This window comes from Phoca vitulina, unplaced genomic scaffold (genome assembly GCF_004348235.1).
Source record: "Phoca vitulina isolate PV1807 unplaced genomic scaffold, GSC_HSeal_1.0 scaffold14, whole genome shotgun sequence".
Taxonomy (NCBI): domain Eukaryota; kingdom Metazoa; phylum Chordata; class Mammalia; order Carnivora; family Phocidae; genus Phoca; species Phoca vitulina.
In genome coordinates, this window is record NW_022589717.1 from 23,961,031 (window position 1) to 23,986,028 (window position 24,998).

Below are 24,998 nucleotides of genomic sequence, written 5' to 3' on the forward strand. Positions count from 1 at the left end.
CAGTCCTGGTCTTGGCAACACTGGTCTTTAGATAAGGCTATTTCATAGTTGTATAACAAAAGTTTACAAGATGAGATTTCTGTAACAAAAGTTCATTTCGGGTTGGGATCCATGAATACAAAAATAATTAATGCTACCTCTTCCCTCAGATGATGGAACCGAGTCTGTGGGGTGGATGCAGAGAGGAAGGAGCTATGCTTTCCTTTCCAGTAAATTAACTGAAGACCACATACATAAAAGTGTGCCACTAGGTGCCATGATAAATTTGGCATTACCATGAGAAAGGTAGTTTAACACGCATTTTTGCCAAGACTGAAAAAAAAATGAAAGAGAATGTCATTGTGGAAGAGGTTCAGTTTCAGTCCAGTAAGGACTAATTCAGAGACTTTAAGAAGAGATTCAGGCTGTGTAGTACAACTGGAGCATCTGTGGGCATCTACCCATAGTAGGCATTTACTGAGTTAGCGCTAAGTACTCTAAATTCTTCTGTGCTTTCTCTCATTGAATCCTCACCGTAGCCCTATTAGGCAGGTATCATCCTTCCCATTTTATGATGGGAATCTGGGCCATAGAGAGCTTAGGTGATTCTCCCAAGGGCATGGAGTTGTAAGTGGAAGGGCTGACATTTGAACACCTGCATTCCACCTCTAAAGCCCGTTCTGCCTCTCACCCACTACACCGTAAGCCTGAGTGTTACCGTGTAATTGTGACATTCCCTAAATAACTGACAAAGGTGTGTCAGCAGTGATGTCTACTAGAAAATGTGTTTAATGGGGTTAATCTGATTTGCTTTGAAAATAGGATACTTCTAGTGCTTTCATATATTGCTCTAGTATAGTGTGTATTGTTTTTGCCTAACCCCGTATTTTCTCTAAGACTTGATCATGCCAAATGCACTTGGTCAACAATGATCCTTATTATGGTGGTAAACACTTTCCACCCCTCACAGAGATTGACCAGGGATTACCGTGGAGTTATTTTCGCCTATATGGGATAACACCTTATAAATAGACTCTGATACGGTGAGCCCTGTGAATTGTGTAAGACTGTTGAATCACAGACCTGTACCTCTGAAACAAATAATACATTATATGTTAAAAAAAAAAAAATAGCAGGTAGGGAAAAATGAAGGAGGGGAAATCGGAGGAGGAGAGGAACCATGACTATGGACTCTGAGAAACAAACTGAGGGTTCTAGAGGGAGGAGGGTGGGGGGATGGGTTAGCCTAGTGATGGGTATTAAAGAGGGCACGTACTGCATGGAGCACTGGGTGTTATACGCAAACAATGAATCATGGAACACTACATCAAAAACTAATGATGTAATGTATGGTGATTAACATAATAAAAAAAGGAAAAGAAAAAAATAGACTCTCAGAATGGTGGGGGGCAGACTTTAGAGATGATCTATTCTAGTGGGTTTTATTTTATTTATTTATTTATTTTTTTAAAGATTTTATTTATTTATTCGACAGATAGAGAGCACAGTAGGCAGAGTGGCAGGCAGAGGGAGAGGGAGAAGGAGGCTCTCCGCTGAGCAGGGAGCCAGACATGGGGCTTGATCCCAGGACCCCAGGATCATGACCTGAGCCGAAGACAACCGCTTAACTGACTGAGCCACCCAGGTGCCCCTATTCTAGTGGTTTTTAAACTGCTTTATAGGGAGACCCTCTTTTCAAATAAAATTTTACATTTATGTATATGAGAAACAACCAAAAAAGAGAGTTCCCTTATTGAAGAAGGGTAAGCGGCCTGGAGCCCTACTTTTTCAGCTTCTTTCTTCTTGTAGACATCTCTAATTTACTTCTGCTGACACCCAGAGCTTCTTTCTGGGAAATCGTGGTAGGGGGACCATTAATCTAGTCTAGATAGATGGTTGAAGAAAGGCATATGGAGGACCTGACATCTAGTTGATGACTGATGGATTATTTGGAGTCAGCTGTGATTGAGACTCCTATTCCAGGCAGAGTGAATGGCTCATGTGAAGGCCTGGAGTCAAGGGAGGACATGGCCCATTTGAGGTCCCCAGAGACACCAGCAACACTGGAGTAGCCAGGAAGAGTAGGAGAAGAGGCTTGAGATGGAGGCAAGGGCCTGGCATTGAGGTTTTTTAGGTTAATCCATTAAATGGCTTTAAGTCGAGTAGTGGGTGATAAATTTATCTTTTTCAGAACTCACTCTGGCAGAGTAGAGAAAGGTCTGCAGGTGGCATGAATAGATGAAAGGGCCCTGGATTAGTGTTGGTAGCAGTGGGAATGGAAGCTAAGGGATCCATTTGAGGGAGATGTTTAGAGCTAAATTTAGAGACAAATTGGATGTTGGAGTATAGAGTGAAGGAGGGGAAGGTTTCTGGCTTAAGCAACTAGGTGTAGTGCCATTTACTAAGATGGAAAACCAAGGAGGCCCGAGGATGGAGGACAATGAATTCAACTGTGGTCATGTTGAGTTAGATTGCTGTGGGTCATTCAGTAAGAAACCCGGTGGGAGATTGGGTGCAGCACTTGGCAGCTTTGGCAGCATTTGACCTACATGACTGAATCATGCTCATTGCCCAAAATTTCTTGGACCTCTCCATTTTCAGCTATTGCTTTTTAAATGTTATTTCCTGTGGCTGTCTTTTCTTTCTTTCTCTGTCCATTCAGATGGTTTCATTCTCAAAGTGAATAACTCTGCAGTCTGTATTTTTCTTTTTTTTTCAGCTGCTTTTAGAATCTTTAGCTCCTTACACAGTATATCTCCAATTCCACTCCTTTTAAAATTCTTGGTGATTTCACTACCGCTTGAGAGGATTCTTTTTAGTACTTTGCTTCTTGACTCCTGGAACTCTCCTTTGGTCATCTTGTCCTTTACCCTACCTCAGCCATTTACTCTCACAGTCATTGCTTAGGTCTTGTCATTACAAGAACCGGCAACCGCTCTAGAATCTCAGCCGCAAGCCTTTCTCTTTCCGACATCACCTATCCTTCTCTGCTTTTTTCCTGGTAAGTATCCTTAGAGTTTCTCTAATCAGTTGAGCCTGTTGTTACTCAGTTTCTTACACCCTCACTTCATTCCTCACCTGGTTTTAATTTCATAGTCAATCTTTTAAATATGCTCTGTTGTCTTTCTCTTCCTTTATTAGACTTGCTGGTACAACCCCAACTTAAGTAAGAGTCACCTCTGCCTTCTCTCTTCCTAGAGAGGCATATTTAACCATGTTCACTGGGATCACTTCAGATTCATGACCACTAACCTCAAATGAGCCATTAATTCTAACCACTAATTATGTTACCTTTTCTAGTTCCTTTATTCTCCTGGTTGATTAATATTTTATATATTTCTCTTTCTTAGCCTCTGACACTGCCTCTTTCCTGATAATTTTGTGTCTTATTTTGTTGTGACTGTAGAAGCAAGCAACGAGAAGAGATCATCCACTGCTATAAACACCCACTCCATCACCGTGCCCAGACACCTTGCCCTTCTTCCATCTCTGTGAGCTGTGTTCCTGAGCCTCTCTGTTCATTTGTCTCTCATCCTGTCCCTGCTATTCCACAGTATCACTCAAGCAGTCTTCTTTCTTGTTAACCTGAGGGTTGCCCTTTCTACTGGATTATTCTTATCACACAAAATACTCTTTTTTCATCGGAAAAAATGCCCCCACCATCACCCGTGAGAGACCCATCTTGACCAGTCTTCCCTTTTGTCTGTTGCCCATTTCTCTCCTGTATGAAACAAAAAACTTCTTTGAACGCTGTTACATTAAGGTCTCGTTTTTTCTTCCTCCTGTTCTCTTTTGAGCCCTCTCCAGTCTGGCCTTTGTCTCTCCTCTCCACTGTGGTTGTGTTTGTCAAGCTGTCACGATCTCCATGTGCAACGTCCAATGGTCAGCTGTCCTGTCCTTCCTCTTCTTTGTTGGCAGCAGCATCTGACATGGCCAGTCACTCTCTCCTCCATGACCTACTTGCTTCACTTCTTCTAGAACATCATACCTGCCTGTTCGTTTTCTCCCACCCCACTGGCTTTTCAATTCTTAAACTCGATTACAGCTTCTTATTTCCCAGACCTCTTGATGTTGGAGTTCTCTGATGTTCATCTTAGAGCTCTTCTCCTCGTTCTCACCCTTAGGATCTTGTCCAGCCTCATGGCTTTAAATGCCATCCTTACGTTGGTAACTCCTACATTTATTATCTCTACCTAGATCTTTTCCCTGAATTTCAGGTTCTTATCTGGCTGCCTACTCAGTGTTCTCAGTATTGTTTCTGTGATGCATTTTGAACAGTGCAGAGGTGGGAGATATTGTTTGTTTTGTAAATTTTCCCATTTTGTAAATTCTGGGAACAAAAACGGTCCCTTTATAGGATCTAACATTTTATATGAGTCTATTCAATCTTATGTAAATACTAATATCATAGAAATACTTTTTCAAAAATAATACATGCTTATTGTGAGTTTTTTCCTAAAGCTTTTTGGTTAACTTGGAAAATAACTTTATGTATGTCTCCTTGAGTCTCTAGGATTATGTTACTTTTGAGTTAAATTATTGACTCCTCTTGTCTTTGCTTACTTCTTCATTTCTAAGCAGGGAAACATCTATTCAAGCCTGATGTTACCAAAGGATAGTGTTTGTGGGGCTGTTAGGTTCCTGCTACCAGCCCCCTGCCCGCTGCCCCATCAGTGTGTTGCTATTGGTCTCCCACTTTTGAAACAAAATTTGGAGGGAGGATGAGTGTACTTTGAGGTCACTCCCCTAATTCTGGGGTTTCGAAAAGCTTATTTAGTGAAGAGGTCGAATGAGGTAGGCTCTTCTCTTGTGTATTTCTCCAATTCCTGGCCAAGTAGGCTACTGGGAATTGTAAGTCATTTGTTCTTTGTCTATTAGATTATGAATTCCACGAGGGTAGAAACTCTGTTTTAGGATTACTTGGGACTGCAATACCAAATGCGATGCTTTATATATGGTGGGCATTCACCAAATTTGTACCGAATTAAATGAAATTGAATTGTTGCTTGGAAGTGACAGAACTGGGATTAGATTCAATCAAGCAACTATCAGTCAGCTGTCCTTTTCTTCTGTACCACACTGCAGTGCTGAGAGCTCCAGTGGGTTTTTTTTTTTTTTGCTTAAAGAAAATAAACTTAACCCATTGTGGAGCAGGTGGGTATTGTAAATGTTTCTGATAGATTTTGTAGAGAATTCCTATTGGGTACCTCCATATAGTAATTTCACAGTTGATTGCATATGCTTAACCTAAACATATTTTGGCTTCTTTCCTGGTATCAATTTTTGCTATTTTTTTATTCCTTGGGTTGGGAAAGCAGGTAACATTGTGACAACAGGCAGTGCTTCATAAACTGCAGAATGGAACTTGGGCTTGCATTTGATTTATGTAGATATAAATCAAGACCTTTCACTTAATTGTTGCATGAGTCGAGATCAGGTTTGATTGCATGTAACAGAAAAACTCAAAATAAGATGGCTTAAATCGTGCAAAAGTTTATTTGTTCTTGTTTGGGAGAGCCTCGAGGAGGTCAGATCAGGGTGGGTATCATGCTTCTTGGTGCCAGGTCTTGTTCCCCCTTGTGTAGGGTTTACCCTCCCAGTCACCTTAGGTCCAACATGCCTGATCCCACTTGTACAGCAGTCTCTTGTTGTAGGAGCACTTTCTAGAGGTTGAACATAGCACTTCTGATCACATACAATGTGAATGGAGTTGTATGGTTATATCTAGTTGGAAGGGAGGCTGGGAAATGCTGAGGCAGGGAAATTTCTGTCTTTTGTTTCCAGACATCCATGTGCTCTTCTGATTCTGGGGGAATTTGTCACTGACAGTGAAAGAGAATGGTTGGTGGTGGGGGCCCAACTAGCCATTACTACTTTGATTATCAACGTTGAATGGATCTGTGCTTCATTTTCCTCCTCTCAACTCACCAGAAGTTTACTTTGACTATTTCATCTAAGAACATTTAGGAACACATGTGCTGAGAATGCCATCCAAAAAGTGAAAAGACAGCCCACAGAATGGGAGAAAATACTTGCAAATGGTATATCTGATAAGGGACTTGTATCCAGAATATATAAATAACTCTTATAACTTAATAATAAAAAAAGAGGTAACCCAATTAAAAAATGGGTAAAATATTTGAATTAGACAGTTTTTCAGAGAATATGTACAAGTGGCTGATAAGTACATGAAAAGATGCTTAACAGCATTAGCCATTAGGGAAATCAAAACCACACTGAGGGGTGCCTGGCTGGCTCACTCTGTAGAGCATGTGGCTCCTGATCTCAGGGTCATGAGTTCAAGCCCCATGTTGGGCATGGAGCCTACTTAAAATAAGTAAATAAATAAAGAAAGAAATAAACGTATTTTTTAAAAAAACGAGAATGAGATACCACTTCACACCCACTAGGATGGCTATAAGTAAAAAATCAGATAGTAACTAGTATTGGTGAGGATGTGGAGAAATTAGAACTTTCTCATAAACTGATGGTAGAAATTTAAAAGGGTGTAGCTGTTTTGGGAAGCAGTTTGGCAGTTCTTCAAAAAGTTAAGCACAGGGGCACCTGGCTGGCTCAGTCGGTGTTGGAGCATGCGACTCTGGATCTCAGGGTTGTGAGTTTGAGCCCCATCTTGGGTGTAGAGATTACTTAAAAATAAAATCTTTAAAAAAAAAAGTTAAGCAAAAAGTTATCATGTGACCCAGAAATTCTGTTTCTAGTTCTATATGCAAGAGAAATGAAATCCTATGTCTACATAAAAATCTTGTACGTGTATGTCCATAGCAGCCTTATTCATAGTAGCCAAAATGTAGAAAGAACTAAAATGTCTATCAGCTGATGAGTGGGTAGATAAAATGTGCTATATTCATACAATGAAATATCATTTGGCAATATAAAGGAATGAAGAACTAACATGTGCTATGATGAGGATGAACTTTGGAAACCACATGCTTAGTGAAATACATGAGTCGCAAAAGACTACATATGATATGATTATATTTATATGAAACATCCAGGACGGGCAGATCGTTAAAGGCAGAAAGTAGATTAGTGGCTGTCTAGGGCTGGGGGTTTCGAGGGAAATGGACAATAACTGTTAATGGGTATGGAGTATTTTGGGGAGATGATGAAAATGTTCTAAAATTGATTTTGGTGATGGTTATACAACTCTTTGAATATATTAAAAGCTGTTGAATTATATATTCTAGGTAAATTTGATAGTGTGAATTATATTTCAATAAAGCTTAAAAAAACAGCCGCAAATAAGGACCATAAGTAAAATAAGGCTTTTAAAATGATACAAACATTCAGTACTTCACATCGGCCATACGCCAGATACCATGGGCTGTGAAGTGATCACGTCACTCATTTCAGGTGGGAGAAGAGGATTTTGTGTGGTTAGTTTCTCTCTGGCAAGCTGTAGCATGTCAGAAGATGCAGCTTTCTTCTCTAAAGGACAAAACACCATCTCCTTCCTCCTGCCCCAACAATTTTGTTATATAATGTGCTTTTAGCTTCCTTCGCATGCTTATCACATGCCTCATTGTGCTGTGACCCCCACACATTTGCTTGATAAATAATTACCATTGTGTGAGGTTCTCCCACACATCACATTCAGGCACTGCTTAAAGAAAATGCTTCCCATTTTGCTCTCATTAATCTGACATTTCAGATACTCTGTTTGGTTTGATTTTGCCTGATTCCTAGTATATTGGTGTTGAAGGATGGCAAGATACTTCTTACTTTATAATTCACTCATTTATGTTTTCATGATGATAGTGGGTGGAGGCAATCGCCTAAGTATCTGGAGCAATAAGCTTTTTTGAGTGCTGCTACACCAAAGACTTTATTTAGCAACTGTGTGCACGGTACCGTCTTGTTTGTCCCTTGAGAAGTGAGTTAAGAACATGTTGCTTCCAGAAGCCCATGCAGTTGGGCTGAATAATAATGTTTCTGTAGCACATTAACTGTGGTAGTATTTGTAAGTATTTTATAGAGCATGTCATTCAGGCACCTAAACAATCATTGACTGTGTTTGGAACTAAGGATGCAAAAATGAGAAACTAAAAGGCCTGACCTTGAGGGAACTCACAGGCTAAGAGCCTTTTCAGAGGTCTGAGGTGCTTTAGGAGCTGCGAAGCAATAGAAGTGAGGCTGGCCGGGAAAGCTTGCTAGAAAAAATTAATTGTTAAATTGGATCTTGAAGATTTGGTAATAGTTTGGAAACTCAGAGGAAGGGTTGCCCAAGGCAGAAAGAATCACAGAAGTCTTGAGAAAACATACTGAGATAATCCTTTAAGTCCAGTTTTCAACCGTGAGTGATTGTGTCTGGAGACATTGTGATTGTCACTCCTAACATCTAGTGGATGGAGGCCAACCCTGAGGCTAAATATCCAGCACAAGACAGCCCTTTACAACAAAGTATCATCTGGTTCAATATATCCCTAGTGTGGCTGTTGAAAAGCCTTGCTTTAAAGCATTTGAAAAGACAGCAACTCCAACACATTTGTGGAATTGAATGCAATTGTTCTGTTTTGTTTTTTTTTTTACATGAATATATTTATGGGATATATATTTCAATTAAAAAAGTGTAACAGGGCGCCTGGGTGGCTCAGTTGGCTGGGCGACTGCCTTCGGCTCAGGTCATGATCCTTGAGTCCTTGGATCGAGTCCTGCATCGGGCTCCCTGCTTGGCGGGGAGCCTGCTTCTCCCTCTAACCCTCCCCCCTCTCATGTACTCTCTCTCTCTCTCTCTCATTCTCGATCTCTCAAATAAATAAATAAATCTTAAAAAAAAAAAAAAAGTGTAACAGCTTAATTGGTTATAGTTCAGGGGATGAATAAAGCCAGAATGTGAAGAGATCTGTCAGGGCTGATGCATCATTCAAGAATTCTTAGATTCTAGTGTAGAGAGACTAGGAAAGGAAGTCATTTTAAAAGAATTTAGGTAGAACTGGTAGAAAATGGATTGTGTAGAATTAGAGACAGCATTTCTTGTATATAAGCTTCTGTGTTTTTCACAGTATGTAAGATTTTGCCCTAAAGATGGTAGTTGATAGAGGCATACTGAAAGACACATTTTATTTTTTAAATTTTATTTATTTAAATTCAATTAATTAACATATAATGTATTATTAGCTTCAGGGGTAGAATTTGGTGATTCATCAGTTGCATATAACACCCAGTGCTCATTATATCATGTGCTCTCCTCAATGCCCATCACCCAGTTACCCCATCCCGCCACCTACCTCCACTCCAGCAACCCTCAGTTTTTGTTTCCTATGGTTAAGAGTCTCTTATGGTTTGTCGCCTTCTCTAATTTCGTCTTGTTTTATTTTTCCCTCCCTTCCTCTATGCTACTCTGTTTTGTTTCTTAAATTCCACATATGAATGAAATCATATGATAATTGTTGAAAGACACATTTTATATTGGTTCCAATATTTAAATGGAAAACTAAATTGACATTAATATGAATTTATTCTTAAAATACATGCTGAAAGACATTAGAATGTGGATCATAGAGCAGTTCTTAGCTTTTGTGAATAAAGTTGTAATGAACAATTGTATAGAAGGGTTTTTGTGGATACATATTTTCATTTCTCTTGGATAATTACCTTGGAGTGGGATTGCTGGTGTGTGTGTACATATGTATTTATGTATATTTGGCTTTTTATGAAATTGACGGTTTTCTAGAGTAGTTTTATCCTCCTACCAGCATTATATGAGAGTTCCAGTTGCTCTACCCCCTTACTAACCTTTGACTATGGGAGTCTTTTTCTTTTTAAAAGCTAATTATAGTTAGTGATGTTGAATAAAATTTTTCATGTGCTTTTTAGCCATTTCTATTTCTTCTGTTTTGAAGTGTCTATTCAGATCTTTTGCTCATTTAAAAAATTATGTTGTTGATCTTTTTGTTATTGGATTGTAGGAATTATTCTGGATACAAATCCTTCAACAGATACATTAGTTGTGAATATTTAATCTGTGGCTTGCCTATTCATTTTCTTAACAGTGTTTTTTAATGAGAAGAACATCCTAATTTTGATAAAGTTGAATTTATCAATTATTTTTAAAGAGTTTATTTTAGAGAGAGAGTGAGTATGCCATTTGTGAGTGGGGGTAGGGGCAGATGGAGAGGGAGAGAGAATCTGAAGCCGACTCCGTGCCGACCGTGGAGCCTGACTCTGGGCTCGATCTCACCACTGTGAAATCATGACCTGAGCTGAAACCAAGAGTCAGAGGCTCAATTGACTGAGCCACCCAGGCGCCCCTGAATTTATCAGTTTTTAAAGATTTTATTGAGAGAGCTCTTTGCTCTAAGAAATCTTTATCCCAGTGTTGTGAAGATTTTTTCCCATGTTTTCTTATAAAAGTTTTATAATTAGTTTGTGACCTGTGAAGATTTTGTGGGGTGGGGTGGGGGGGGGTGTATGGTGTGATGTATAGAGAGTGAGTTATTTATTTTTTCTTATGATTCTTCTGTTCTTTTTCAAAATTGGTTGGCTATTGTAGATCCTTCGCATTTCCATATAAATTTTACAATCAGTTTATTTCTACAAAAGCCTATAGTTCAATATCATCAATAGAGTTTTAATAATTCCTGAGTAATTACCATTTATTTAGTCTTTAATTTCTCTCAGTAATGTTTTATAGTGTTTAATATAGGGGTTATGGACGTCTTTCATTAAATTTCTCTAAGTATTTTATGTTTCTAAATGTTATTTTTAAAGGTTATGTTTTACATTTCATTTTCCAATGTACTGTTAATACATAGAAATGCACTTGGTTTTTGTGTCCTACAATATTGTTGAGTTGACTTATTACTTCTTAAAATTTCCTTATGATTTTTTTATGTACAAAATGGTATCATGTGTGAATAAAAACAGCTTTCTTTCAGATTGAATCTGTATGTCTTTTATTTCTTTACCTGTCTTATTGCAGTGCCAAGATCTCTAATAAAATGTTAAATAGAAGTGGTGATATTGGAAATCTTACCTTATTCCTGATCCTCGGGGAAAAGCATTTATTATTTCACTGTAAAGTATAATGTTAGCTGAAGATTGTTTGTAGATGCCTTTGACGTGTTGAGGAAGCTTGTATCTATTCCCAGTTTTAATAATGAATAGATACTGACTTTGATAAAATATTATCTATCAAAATGATCATTAAATATTTTTCTTGAACCTGTTAATGGGTGTATTGCATTGAATTTTCTAAGTTAAACTAATGTTACATTCCTGAGTTAACTCTACCTGGTCATGATGTATTAACCTCTTTATCTATTGTTCTGTTTGTTTTGCTAATATTTGATTAAGGATACTTAAATTTATGTTCATGAGAGAAATTGTGTGTTATGTCCTTTTTCTGTAATGTCTTTGTCTGATTTTGATATCAGGGTTATGGTGGCTTCAGAAAAGAGTTGGGAAGTTTTCCATTCTCTGTTATTTGAAAATGTGTAACACTGGTATTATTTCTCCCTTAAATGTTTCAGAGAACACACCTGTGAAGTCCTCTTAATCTGGCATTTTCTTTGTGGGAAATTTAAAAATTACAGGTAAAATTTAGTGAGTAAAGAGATGTTCAGATTTTCTTATTTTTCTTGTTAGTTTTCATAAATTAGGTTTTCAAAGAATTTATTTCCTTTAAGTTGTTGTCTCAGTATACCTTTCTTCATAATATCCGTTTCTTACTACTTCATATCTGTAGGATCTGTAGTGATACTTCATTTTTTATCCCTGCTATGGAATTTTTGTTTCATTTTTTTGTCAAGTCTTGCCTAGAGCTTTATCAGTTTTGTTAATTTTTTTTTTCAGATAACCCATATTGTCCATTTTATATTTCACTGGTTTCTGCTTTTATTTTTATCATTTCATTTTACTTTGGATTTAATTTTTCTTTTAATTGCTTCTTAAGATAGGAGTATTGATTTTCCTTTTTTTTTTTTTTTTTTTTTTTTTTGAGTGTAGACTTCTTTTTGGAGAGAGTGCATGCTGGAGGGAGGGGCAGAGTGAGAGAGAGCAGGCTCCACACCCAGCAGGGAACCTCATGCGGGGCTCAGTCTCACAACCCTGAGATCATGACCTGAGTTGAAACCGAGTTGGACACTTAACCGACTGAGCCACCCAGGTACCCTGAATGTAGACATTTAAATATATAATTTTCCTTATAAGGACTGCTTTAGTTTGCATCCTACAATTTTTTTCATCCTACAAATTTTTATGTATAGTGTTTTCATTGTAATTCAGTTGCAAATATCTTTTTTTTTAATGTGATTAGGACATAAGTGTTGAATTTTAACCCAGGTGTTACTTAGAAATATGTTTTAAAAGTTCCAAATGGTTGGGGGGGGGGTTTCTATGTATACTATTTTGTTTTCCTGTTGTTTTTTATTATTTTCTGTTTCTTTTATACTCTTTTTGGTCAGAGGACATACTCTATTTTATCAGTATTTGGAAGTTTATTAGACTTGTTTCACTGCCCCAAAGGTGGTCTATTTAGTAAATGTTCCATGTGCACTTGAGAACAATGAGTTTTCTGCTGTTGTTGGGTGTAGTGTTCTCTAAATGTCAGTTAGATCAAGTTAATGATAGTGTTGCTTGACTCCTATATTGTTTTGATTTTTAATATTATGTAAATTACTAAACTCAGAGTGTTAAAATCTATTAGGACTTGCCTATTTCCCTTTAATTTTGCCAGTTTTTGTTTCACATATTGAATATTTGCGATTTGTGTGTGTGTGTGCATTTTTATGATTGTTACGTCTTCTTGATGAAACGACCCTTTTATCAGGGTGCCTTGGTGGCTCAGTTGGTTAAGTGTCTGCCTTCGACTCAGGTCATGATCCCAGGGTCCTGGGATTGAGCCCCATGTTGGGCTTCCACTCAGTGGGGAGTCTGCTTCTCCCTCTGCCCCTCCGCCTGGTTCATGCTCTCTCTCTCTCTCTCAAAAAAAAAAAAAAAAAGAAATGACCCTTTTATAATTATGAAATGTCTGTTCCTGCTAATAATCTTTATTTTGAAATCTACCTTGTTTGATATTAATGTAGCCACACTAGCTTACTTATGCTCAGTGTTTACTTGGTATATCTTTTTTTCTTTTTTTCCTTTTACCTGTGTGCCTTTATGTTTAAACTTTGTTTTTTATAAATTGTATATTATTGAGTCCTGATTTTAAAAAATCTAGCCACTTAGTCTTTGCTTTTTAGTCAAGGTTTCAGTTAATTTATGTATAATATAATTACTGATTTGTATGGGTTTAAGTCTACCATCTTGGTTTTTTTTTTTTCTGCTGGGCCCAGTGTGGGGCTTGAACTCACAAGATCTGAGATCAAGATCTGAGCTGAGATCAAAAGTCAGACACTTAATCATTTGAGCCACCCAGGCACCCCTTGGTTTTGTTTTCTATTTGTCTTAACTGTTCTTTGTTCTTCTGCTTCTACTTTGCTTTCTTTTTAGTGAATTGAGTCTTTTAGTGTTCCATTTTCTATTTTTAGTTATGCCTCTATGTATGTACATTTTTAATTCTATGTACACTATGAACCCAATATATGTTACTATTTTTACTTTATGATATCAATAATTAGTAATCTTTTAAAGAAATTTGATGTTTTATTTATGTATGTGTTTTTCTTGTCTTTTTTTAATATCAATATATTTATCCATTTTGATTTTCTTCATTTCTTTCTATAGAACTGAGTTTCTATCTTGTGCCATTTCTTTTAAAATCCTTAGGCTAATTTAATCTGAGCATTTCATGTAATGCAGATCTGCTGGAGAAGAATTCTTTCATGTTTCATCTGTCTGAAAATGTCTTTATTTTGTCTTCATTTTTTTTTTTTTAAGATTTTATTTATTTGACAGAGAGAGACACAGCAAGAGAGGGAACACAAGCAGGGGGAGCGGGAGAGGGAGAAGCAGGCTTCCCACGGAGCAGGGAGCCTGATGCGGGACTCGATCCCAGGACCCTGGGATCATGACCTGAGCCGAAGGCAAATGCTTAACAACTGAGCCCAGCCAGGCGCCCCTTGTCTTCATTTTTGATAGATGTAGATTTCTAGATTAATAGCTTCACCCCTGCCCAGCACTTCAAAGAAGTCATTCTATTTTCTTCAGGCCTCCCATTTTTTTTTTTATCATGATAAATCATCCATCTTTCTTATTATTCCCCTCTATGTCATCTTTTTCTTTTGCTGCTCTTAAGAATTTTTTTTTAATGATATGTGTAGGTGTGGCTTTCTTTGTTTTATCTTGCTTTGGGTTCATTGAAGTTCTTGGATATTTGGGTTGATATTTCATTGCAGGTTTAGAAAATCTAAGTCATTTCTTCAAATACTTCTCCATTTTCTCTTTCTTCACTTTCTGGGATTCCAGTTACATTATCTCTGATCATTTGGTATTTGTTTTGGTTGTACCTGCAGGATTTTAATTTATGGAAGTGACTGAGTGATGATGTGGACAGACTAATGGCACTGGAAGACCATTTATTAATTAGAATTTCCAAGAGAAGAGGGCATGCCATGCCACATAGGACCACATGGGGAATGCCAGGTTTTGGTCAGGAGTCAGGAAGGAGTTTAATGTAACCAAGGAGAGAAAATCCTAGATTAATCTTTATTGGGGTTTCCACAGAAAAGGCAAGGCAGAGAAGGGGAAGCAATTTAGGATTGGCTAGTTCGAATAATATTGGTGGGCTCTCTCCACTAGGGGTGGTTGTCCTGGGGTGACTTAGGGCAGAGGAAATAGTGCCTCCCTGAGTACAAGTTAGATAAAGGAAAGGTTGCAGATACTGACTCCAGATTGGTTGGTTTGCATATGAAAGGTGCCCTCCTGAATTCTTCATCACTGTTCTTTTATTTTCCATTTCTTGCATATCCATTTGTCTCTTTTTAATAGTTTTCATTTCTTTGCTGAAATCCCCATCAGTTTATGCATGTTGGCCACCTCGTACACTGGATCCTTTAATATACATGTACTTGTTCGTAGGTTCTGTCTGATTTTTTCTTCCTCTAATATCTGGGCTATTTCTGAGTTTGGTTTTCCTAACTGCTTTGTCTCTTTATGCTTGGTTACATTTTCTTTGCATGCCTCCTAATTTTTTGGTTGAAAGCCAGATATTGTAAGAGAGTAGTAGAAAGAAAGTAATATTTATGCCTGGGAAAGGGTATTCCCTTTCTTCTGTGGGGCTGCTAATGGGTAGGGCTGTCCCTTTAGTTGGCAGTTGAACTGAGAATCTATGTTGTTACTTCATTTAGATTCCGTTTATCAAGGGTCCATGTGATTTGAGAACACCATCAGAACCTTCTGTGGAGGTTCTCCTGCTCTGCCCCTCATACTTAGCACACACACCTCAGAGGGTCGGTGGTGGGGGGCTCTCAGCCACGCTCTCACATTTCCTCCTGAGCACTTTATGAAGTCCCATGGGAGGGTTGGAGGATGGGTTCAGACTCTCTTTGTGTCTCTGTTCTGTAGGGATTTGAAACCATCACACCCAACCATACTCTGCCTTTACAACTTCAGTTCTCCTGTTGTCCTCCACTCTGATGTCTTCCTCTTTGTTCTGCTGCTTCTCGAAGGTTCAAGCTGTGTGTACATGTGTGTTTGTTTTCTCTTTAAGAAAGGGCTTGTTGCTGTCTGCGTTTTAGTTCATTAGGGTTTTTGGTTTGTTTTGTTTTGTTTTTGCATCTTCAGTTCTCCAGTCTTTATTTAAACACTATGATTTTATAGATTCTCCATCCTGTTGTTGTTAGGGTGCAATTTTCTGTGTTCTAAAGTAGCAGTTCTCTAATGATTAATGGTTTGAATTCACTTTTATTAGAGGAAATAATCATACTTCTAACTATATCAATGCTTACTTGCTCTATTTGAAACTTTTTTTTTTTGGTAGACAGAAGAAAGAAGTTATTATAAAGTCTTTACCCTTAGTAAAATCATGCACCTTGCTTTGATCATTTCTGAAAAAATGCAAGATTCATAGATTTGTACTTAAATTTTTCCCCCTAGGAATCCTATGTGAAACTGATTATGACAGCTACATTTCTATAACTTTAGAAAGTGTTTGGTTTGGCTTTGGCACTTTCCCCTTCTCCTAGTAAAATTTAGTGCAGGACTTACAACATGCTGGTTTGGTTTTTTCCTTTTCCTTTTCAACATTCCTCTTAGAAGAACATTAAAATATTCCTAATTGGTAACATTGTAAGTTTTGATAGCTACTTCTTAATTTTTTCTCTTAACTTCTCTATTTACAGAATCTATCATTAATTGGCATCTCATAAATGTGAATGTTTCTATTTTTTATATTTTCTTAATTTACAGGCTCATTGATCTATTGTGTAGAGTTTAAGGAAAACACATGTCTTCCACACGCCTTGACTGAACTATAAAAAATGCAGTTGAAAGAGAATTAATAGTTAGGGGGTCAAATGTAGAATACAGATAATAAGCTCTCTAGACTGCTTCTCATGGGTGGGCCTCGGTAGTGCTTAATAGTGCATAGTAGTGCATATTTTCTTGATGAGTGAAGGGAAAAAGATGAATTGCTGATTTAAGAACAAGAACTTGCTTAACCTAAGTGTTTTTCTTCAGATTTCAATTCTCTGCCTTGTGCTCTACAGACAACAGTTACGGTTTTAACAAAAGAAAGATAGACTATCTGGGCAAGTTGTGCTCTTTTCCCTCATCCGTTTTTTCTTTATGAAGTTCATACTGTTGCCTTTGTATTTGCTAAGAATTAGTTTTGCTTACCATATGTGGTAAGTTACTCAGAGCTTAGCACAATGCCTGGCACGTATTAGGTACTCAGATGTTAGTTTGGTTGAAATGAATTTTCAGATGAAGAAGGGACTGTTGTGTCCTCAGCAGACCAGCGTAGTGCATGGTAGCAGTATCAGCTCCAATTACCAAAAATTAGAACTTTGTCAATTCTAGTTCAGGCTCCGATGGAGTCACTAATGTTACTGGAGCTTCTCCATGGAATGAAGAAGATGTAATTGTGAATAATCTAGCACACTGTAAAATTTTTTGTTCTTTGCTATCCATATATATTCACTGTGTCGTTCTATCTATCCATTAAATTTCATGAGTAAAACATGTCTTTGTTTCAAAAACTGAAGAATTTTTATGGTTTGGTTTAACAGTGAGATGCTGTTAATACTGTAGTTTAAAATGTGTCCACTGCTTCCCTAAAGTCCCATATTTGCAAAATGATTTCCTAGCAATTGATTATTAAAAAAAGAAACTTGAGAAATTAAAAATCTTTAAAACATGTTTTAATGCATTGTTTTTTACTTTTCCTACACTAATGTTTTAGAGGTGAGGGCTGAGCAAATGGGGGATGAATGTGAGCCATCTCTGTGATAGGATGGGAACCCAGCTTTATATAATATTAGTGACTGATCCCTGTCTGGAATGTTCCAAGTGTGAAGAGTTCTGAAAATGTGTACTGTGTTGAATTAATTCTCAAGGGGGGAGTTGAGTTACCATGCTATTATTTGTCAAAATGCAAACAGAAATAGACTCCTTTCCTTGTAGGTGATATATTTCTATTTCATCTCTCATCTTTCAATAAGTTTGTTTGTTCTCTGCTGTATTCCATAAAGGGCTAGGTGGCTCAAGCCTGAGTCATTGTGCTTGGAGACAAGACGTATAATAAAAATTAAGTTTTTATGCTGCATTGGGGTTTTATCCAGAAGTACTCTGGCTATTTCATTGGAAGTCTGACAATTGTTTTTTTGTCCCCCCCCCCGCACTGTGCTATCTGTAGTTCTAGTTCATGACTCTAGACTCTTCATCATTCAACACTTTTTTTCTTGTGTTTCAAGTTACCAGAACCAGTCATTGTTTCTCTTATCCAACATCTCTATTTGCCACTCTATATGAATATCCAACCATCTCCATGTAGTAAATACTATTTCCCCTCACATATCCACGGAGAACCTTAGGGGGAAACAAAAAAAGGAACTAGAAAGCACAGGATTCTCATCAGGCTCAGTGTCTGATGTTTTTGAGTGTAAGAGTATTAAGCCCTTATTTGCTACAATTGTTTTGGCTTTCATGGAATCCCTTTACTAGTTACTGGTGAAACATTGTAATTGACCTGTCCTTTACTGTTGATTTTGTTGTTGTTGTTGTTGGCTATAGCATGGAGAAGCAACCTCCTATTTCCAAGTTCCTGCATATTTTCCTTCATTTGTGCCCTTCCATCTCATCCCCTCATTCTGCTTACAAGTCTCTGCAGCCAGCTCATGCCTGTCTTCAGTCCATTTCCACCCAGCAGCCCGTGTTCACGTACACGTTTAATCATGTTATTCCCCTACTGAAAACCTTCAGTGACATTGAGGATTAATCAAATCCTTCGCCCAGCCAAGGAGCCTTTTGTGACTGGACCCCCAGGCTGCTTCTGTAGCTTTCCACTATGCTCCTCTCCAGCTGGGTGGGAAGACAGCTGATGAGGCTGACCCAGCTCCTCCAAGGTGTGTTCCTTCTCTTCTTTGTGCCTTCTCGGCTTAGGGGTAACTCTGGCCCTGGTGCTCTGACATGGCCCACATATCTTCAAGGCCTTAGGTTAAATGTCCCTTTCCCAAGGAAGCCTAACGTCCAGGGCTAGGTACGATCTTTTTCTTAACTCCCCATAGCACCTTGAATGCTGAAATTTCCTCTGAGACTGGCGGCCAAACTAGCCACAGTCAAGTCTTCTTGGCAACAGTTGAACATAGTTGAATGCTTTTGTATTTGGGCATACATCTTCTGATGTCTTTATTATGCCCTCTTTTTCTCCTAGGTAGCTGGCTTTTTGCAGGGCTCTGTACAATTGTAATTAATAGATTACTTGTAATTTTTTTTTTTTTTTTTTTACCTTCTTCTTTCTCTTGATAGGCAATAAGCCCTTTGTGGGTGGGATGCCCAGCTCAGTGCCTAGCCCATGGTAAGGTATTTGATAAATAATTCCTGGCCCTCTGGCACAAGATTTAAAGCATAGTCAGCACTCACTCAGTGTTTATTGAACTGAATGTAAACTCCCTGTTTGCCTTTCTATGATAGAAATTGACTTGTTTGGTCTTTCTGTCCCATTTTCTCTGCTCATTTTGCCATTTCTGGACTAGAGAAGCTGTCAGCTTGCTTGCTTGCTTTCTTTTCTTTCTTAGATTTTATCTATTTGACACAGAGCACAAGCAGGGGGAGCAGCAGGCAGAGGGAGAGGGGGAAGCAGACCTCCCACTGAGCAAGGACCCCGATGCAGGGCTTGATCCCAGGATGCTGGGATCATGACCTGAGCCGAAGGCAGATGCTTAACCTACCGAACCACCCAGGCGCCCCAAAGCTGTCAGCTTTCTATTTTGTATTTGCTATCACATCTTATTTTGCATTTTATACTTTTGTTCACTTATTTACATACTAAATGTTTGAATACAGCTATGTTTTAGAGAGGTATCTAGATATTTTTCCTTCTTGACAAGAATGGAGCATTCTTGCAGACGTTAGACCCCCATATGTAAATATTGTTTTATCACTTAAAGAATGTAAAGAAAAACATTCGTGCCATCTGAAGTTTTCCCTCACAATTTTAATTAACTCCCTTGAGCCCAGTGTGGGTTACTAAGAATAAGGGCCAAAATCTTCACATCCCAGTCAAGGAACTTCTTGAAACAGACTGGTTGTCTGGGCATCTTGCCTTTATTCTTGCTCCAAAAAGATGCTGTGTGTAGTAGAGTGGGAGGAGGCGGGACCTTGGGTCTGTACTGTGCGGTGCCAAGGTGATGGAAAAGTGGAACCAAGACAAAAAAGTGTCGGGTAGACAATTAAGAGTCATTTTGCTATTTAGGGGTGGGGGTGGGGGATTATTGGTGATTTTTTTTTAACCCCCTACAAATTTCAGTCTGGAGAAAATGGTTGTAGGCAAGAGCCTATCAATTGTAGCTATAGTTACTTTGTGGTGAACCCTAATCAAACAACTTCTCTTGTGCTTTATAACGATCATGTGGGGAGAAAGCATAATGCCAGTGTGAGTGAGCATTGGGAGTCCTACTTACTCACATTTGGCTCGTTGCTTTTGCAGGACTTTTTACTTTATAGTACTTTATAAAAATTGCAGTGATTATTGAATTATAGTTGATTATTACTGCTTGCTTTACTTGAAAGAGATTATCCATTAGTTAAAAATGAGTTGAAATACTACCACAGGAGTGATAACTTTAAAAAGTATATTCGGTATCCAACAAGAATTAATATTTACTTTTTGTTTCAGCCATCTACTTTCATTTCTAGTTTTCTGTGTTTTGCCTTTTAATTCTTTGCCAGAAAAGTTCTTTTCGAATACTAATCTATAATATTTGAATCAAATATTCAAAATTTGTTTCATTTGCAAAACCGCCCCCAGGTGAAGAGGCATTATTAATGGCTTTTCTACCTAGTTATTGCTTCCCAGTATGAAGAGTTTTTCTGACTGAATCTCTGAGTGTCTGAAAAAACTGAACTGAGAAAGATTATTTGACCCAGAGGACCAACACAGGGCTAAGAAAATACGAAGGAAACACCAAATGGTGAACAGTCTGCCTTCTTGAACATAGAATTGGGATGGGGTGGAAAATGATTTTCTGGTTTTACACTCTGTCCATGCCTGGGTGACAATAAGCATGTATCTCTTTTATAAATAAAAATTTAGTCATCACTAGCACTTCACACCGATTAAGATGGCTACTCTAAAAAAAAAAAAAAAGGATAATATAACAAGTGTTGGTGAGGATGTGGAAGCCTTGTGCATGTCGATGGGAAAGCACAACAGTGCAGCTCCTGTGGAAAAGGTGTGGCAGTTCCTGAAAAAATTAAAAATAGAATTATCATTGACCCAGGGGGAGGCAAACTTATTTCTCCCTGTTCACACAATACTTCTGTACTCTAAATATGTGGGTTTTTCCATACCCAGCAAGTCTCCAGTTCTCTGCAGAGACCGAGTATCTTACAGTTCAACCGAATTTTGGCACTACCTCAAGTTAGTGAAGATGCTTCAGATTAAGGGCTCACTCCCACAAGACTGTGCCCACCGCCTCAGATGCATCGCAAGTCCAGGTTGTCACCTGTGCTTTTGGCTATAAATTGGGGGTTTGATATCTTGGGTTTGATAATTTTCTAGAACACCTCGTAGAACTCAGGGATACTGTTTACTTCTGCCATTTTATGACAAAAGATATTGTAATGGAAATAAATGAACAGCCAGATGAAGAGATATATAGGGCAAGGTATAGGGGAAGGGACTTGGAGCTTCCATGTCCTCTCTGGACGTGTTACCCTCCTAGTGCCTCCACGTTTTCTCCAACCTGGAAGCTCTCTGATACTTAGCGTATTTTATAGATCTTCATTGTGTAAGAATGATTGACTGACTCATTGGCCATTGGTGATTGAACTCAATCTCCAGCCCCTTCCTCCTCCTGGAAGGGGCATGGGGGTGGGGCTGTAAGTTCCAATCTCCTAGTCACACATTTCCCCTGGCAACCAGCCCCCATCCTGAGGCTGTCCTGGAGCTCCCAGCCTTGTTATCTCATTAGTATATCAAATGACATTTATTTTGGAGATTCCAACGGTATTAGGAGCTTTGTGCCAGGAAACGGGTCCGAGACCAAATGCATTATTTCTTATGTCACACCCTGGACTTGAGATCGGCATCTGAGGCCGTGGGCACAGTCTTGTGGGAGTGAGCCCTTAATCTGAGGTAGTGCCAAAATTCAGTTAAACTGTAGGATACTCGGTCTCTGCAGAGAACTGGAGACTTGTTGGGTATGGAAAAACCCACATATTTAGAGTACAGAAGTATTGTGTGAATAGGGAGAAATTCCACTTCTGGCTATATCCCTAAAAGAATTGAAAGCCAGGTCTTGAGATATTTGTACACCTATGTTAATAACAGCATTGTTTAGAATAGCCAAAACGCAGAAGCAACTGAGGTGTCCATGGACAAATGAGTGGGTAAGCAAAATGCAGTGCATGTGCACAACAGAGTATTACTCAGCCTTCAAAAGGAAGGAAATTCTGACACATAGTACAACATGGACGAAAATGGAGGATATTATGATAAGTGAAACAAGCAAGTTACAAAAAGAAAAAATACGGTATGATTCCACTTACAAGAGTTACCTAGGAGTAATCCAATTCACAGAGACAGAAGGTAGAAGGGGAGCACGTCAGAGGCTGGGCAGGAAGGAAATGGGGCATGGTTTCATGGGTACAGCATTTTCGTTTTACAAGATGAAGAGTTCTGGGGATTGGTCGCCCGATAACGTGAACATACTCAACACAGTCGCCCTGCACAGCTAAAAATGGTTAAGGTGCTACATTGTATGTTATGCGTCTTTTGTCGCAGTTAAAAACTCACCCCCTCTTCCTCCCCACAATAAAACATTCGAAGGTGGAAAAGCAGGGTTGTTTTCCCAGCCCCGGGCTCACCGGCCGCATCCCTGGTGTCTTTCAGGCCTGGCGCTGCTCTGACCATGCAGGCGTTCTCCGAGGATGAGCGGAAGCAGTGGTTGGAAGCCCTGGGCGGAAAAGAAGCTGTAAGAATCCTCACCAGTCGAGTCGTATTCACATCCTCCAGTGTTGACTTGTATTCCTTTTTATGGGATTTTTGCTTTATGGTATTTGGCGGGGAAAAAAAAGGTTCTCTGCCGACGCTGGTGTTTTGATTCCTCTGGGAAGCGTCCCTCATTCCAGTAATTTGGCGGAAGCTAGCAGCCGCACACAGAAGACCCGTGTGTCCTTAGTTTTGATTTTTGATTTTTCTTGACTTTCCCACTCAGGTTTGCTGTGCTTGAGGAAGTCATCGAAATGCTCAGTTTTTTTTTTTTCTTTCCTACCTGACAGTTCTTTGGGTGATGAACACAATAAATGCTTGCAGTTCATGTTGATCTCAGTGGAGATGGAACAGTAAATACGAGCCCGTGCAAGCAGTATTATAAGCAACTGCTTATATTATATATTATAAATATTAGATATTTTGCTTGATTTAGCAATTTATGGGTCAGGCTAATGGTTTATGGTATGCAGTATCAGGTAGCCCTAGTAAATGGGCCTCTGTATGATGGGTATGAGGAATAAATTAAAGGGAATGGTAGAGATCCAGAGGCACATCAACTCAGTCTGCTTGCGACTTGATTCAAGCACTGCTTTCATCTTAGTGGGCTGGTGGCCTTCGGGGGGGAATTGAGAATTTGGCAGATCGCGTATTGAATTGGGGACTTAGGGTAATTATAGAAAACACCATAGAACCAATTTAAATAAACTCTGCTGAAAGTATTACGACTCTAAGTAAACTGCCAGTAGAGGTACCAGGGGGGCTTAACTGGAAAGCATTTGCCATCTTAGCAGGGTTTAAAAAAAGGGAAAGAGAGTGGCTTGCAACGTGAAAGAGGGGTCATACGTAGTAGTAGGAGAGGTGTCCGAATAGAGTTGTGAAACTGGCAAAGGATGATGTTATCTGATGGTCACAGAGAGCACATTGGTGGAATTATAGAATATGGGGGCCGGGGAGATGGGCCACGGTGTGTGTGGCAGTCTGGTTCAGTATTTGAAAAATGAAAACCCCAAGAACACATGTTAAAAATAGATGCTGTAGAGGAGAATATATCACGCTTGGGAAAACAAAAAAGTAGTAATCAAATTTGTCTATTATTTTGTTGTATTTGACCGACATTTAGCCTTCATAGTTTTATTTCTGTCTATTCTTAATTTGTCCTTGAAATTTTTAGCTGGGAATCAAGAGTATTTACAGCATTTATGGTTACTGAGATCCAAAACACATTATACTAATCCTCTCTAGTAAAAGCAATGCAGTGACTAGGACTTCTCTCCCCAGAGATTCAAGAAGTGCTTTGGAAAGTGAGTTTGCGTAGCAAAAAGGTCACATGACTAAGTCTTTAAGAAATCTGTTGTCAAAGGCAGTGTAACCTTGAAGACATATATAACTTCTCCTTTAGAACAAGGAACCAAGTAATTAATTTGAGATACACAGACAAAGGCAAATCTGCAGAAAGAAAATATTTAGATATGTATTTATGTGAGGACACTTAAGGACACGTATTTTTTTTTCAGGTGCTATATATGCCTTGCAAATAATGGGTCAGTGCTGAAGTTCTTAGAAGCAGCCTGGAATTATCACCTAGCTATTTCAGATGTAGTTATTTAAATTATGAGCAGGAGTTATCTCTTTCTTAAGAAAATACCAGATTTTAGAAATAGTGGTAAAAAAAAATGAGCTTCATCTTATTGCTTAGAATGCAGCAATTTCTTTGTCATTCGATACCTATAAGGCTGAGCATTTCAAATTTATATAAACTTCCAATGAGTTCCTAAAGAATCATAGCTCCTTCATCTTATTTTTACTACTGTGGCATACCTCTCTGTAAGAGAGTAGACTCAGAGATGCCCCTTATTGTTCCTTATCTTAGGATTTGAGCACATTAGTATATAATTAACCAAATCAGTGTATTTTTTTGCATAGTCCTAGGCATGCCTACTTGAATCCTTTGTATTGATGTGTTAAAAATACTGTTTTCCCTTTTTCTCTTTTACTAGCTGTTACATAGTTTTAATAGAGCCATCATCCCAAGACCAGAAGGAAGTAAGTGTTAATTCATAAAAAGGACTGTTTGATCCCCTTTTTCATGAGTTTGTTTTCATTATTGATGTCAAAGTGTTGCTGAGTGCTCTGTACTTTCTCTAAGCTAGTCCTCCAAATAATACATGTATTCTCTTTTACTTACTGGGGACCAACCCAGATTTTCCTGGACTACTGTAATCCTCATTGATCTTTTCCATCTCTGGGCTTTTTTTTTTGGTTTTTCTCTATAATTACTTTCTCTACAAAACCCAAAATGCTTCCTCCACAGTTTACTTTGATATTTATTCTCATAGCCATAAATAAACACATAAGAGTTTCAGGAATGCATCTTTCAGCTTCCTAAATTGTAAGCTCCTGTGGGAGCTCTATCAGGTCCCCTGTTTGCAACCCCGTCACCATGACCCTTGATATTTTTTAT

At 38.5% G+C, this 24,998-nt stretch overlaps 1 protein-coding gene across 1 annotated transcript in view; it reads left to right on the forward strand.

The window, feature by feature from the left end:
- The window catches only part of ARHGAP10 (Rho GTPase activating protein 10), a 314,093-nt gene that overhangs the window by 133,936 nt on the left and 155,159 nt on the right, over window positions 1-24,998 (forward strand). The window contains exons 11-12 of the mRNA XM_032412959.1: window positions 22,436-22,517; window positions 24,535-24,580. Coding sequence (XP_032268850.1) covers window positions 22,436-22,517; window positions 24,535-24,580 — 128 coding nt within the window. The remainder of the gene's footprint in view (window positions 1-22,435; window positions 22,518-24,534; window positions 24,581-24,998) is intronic.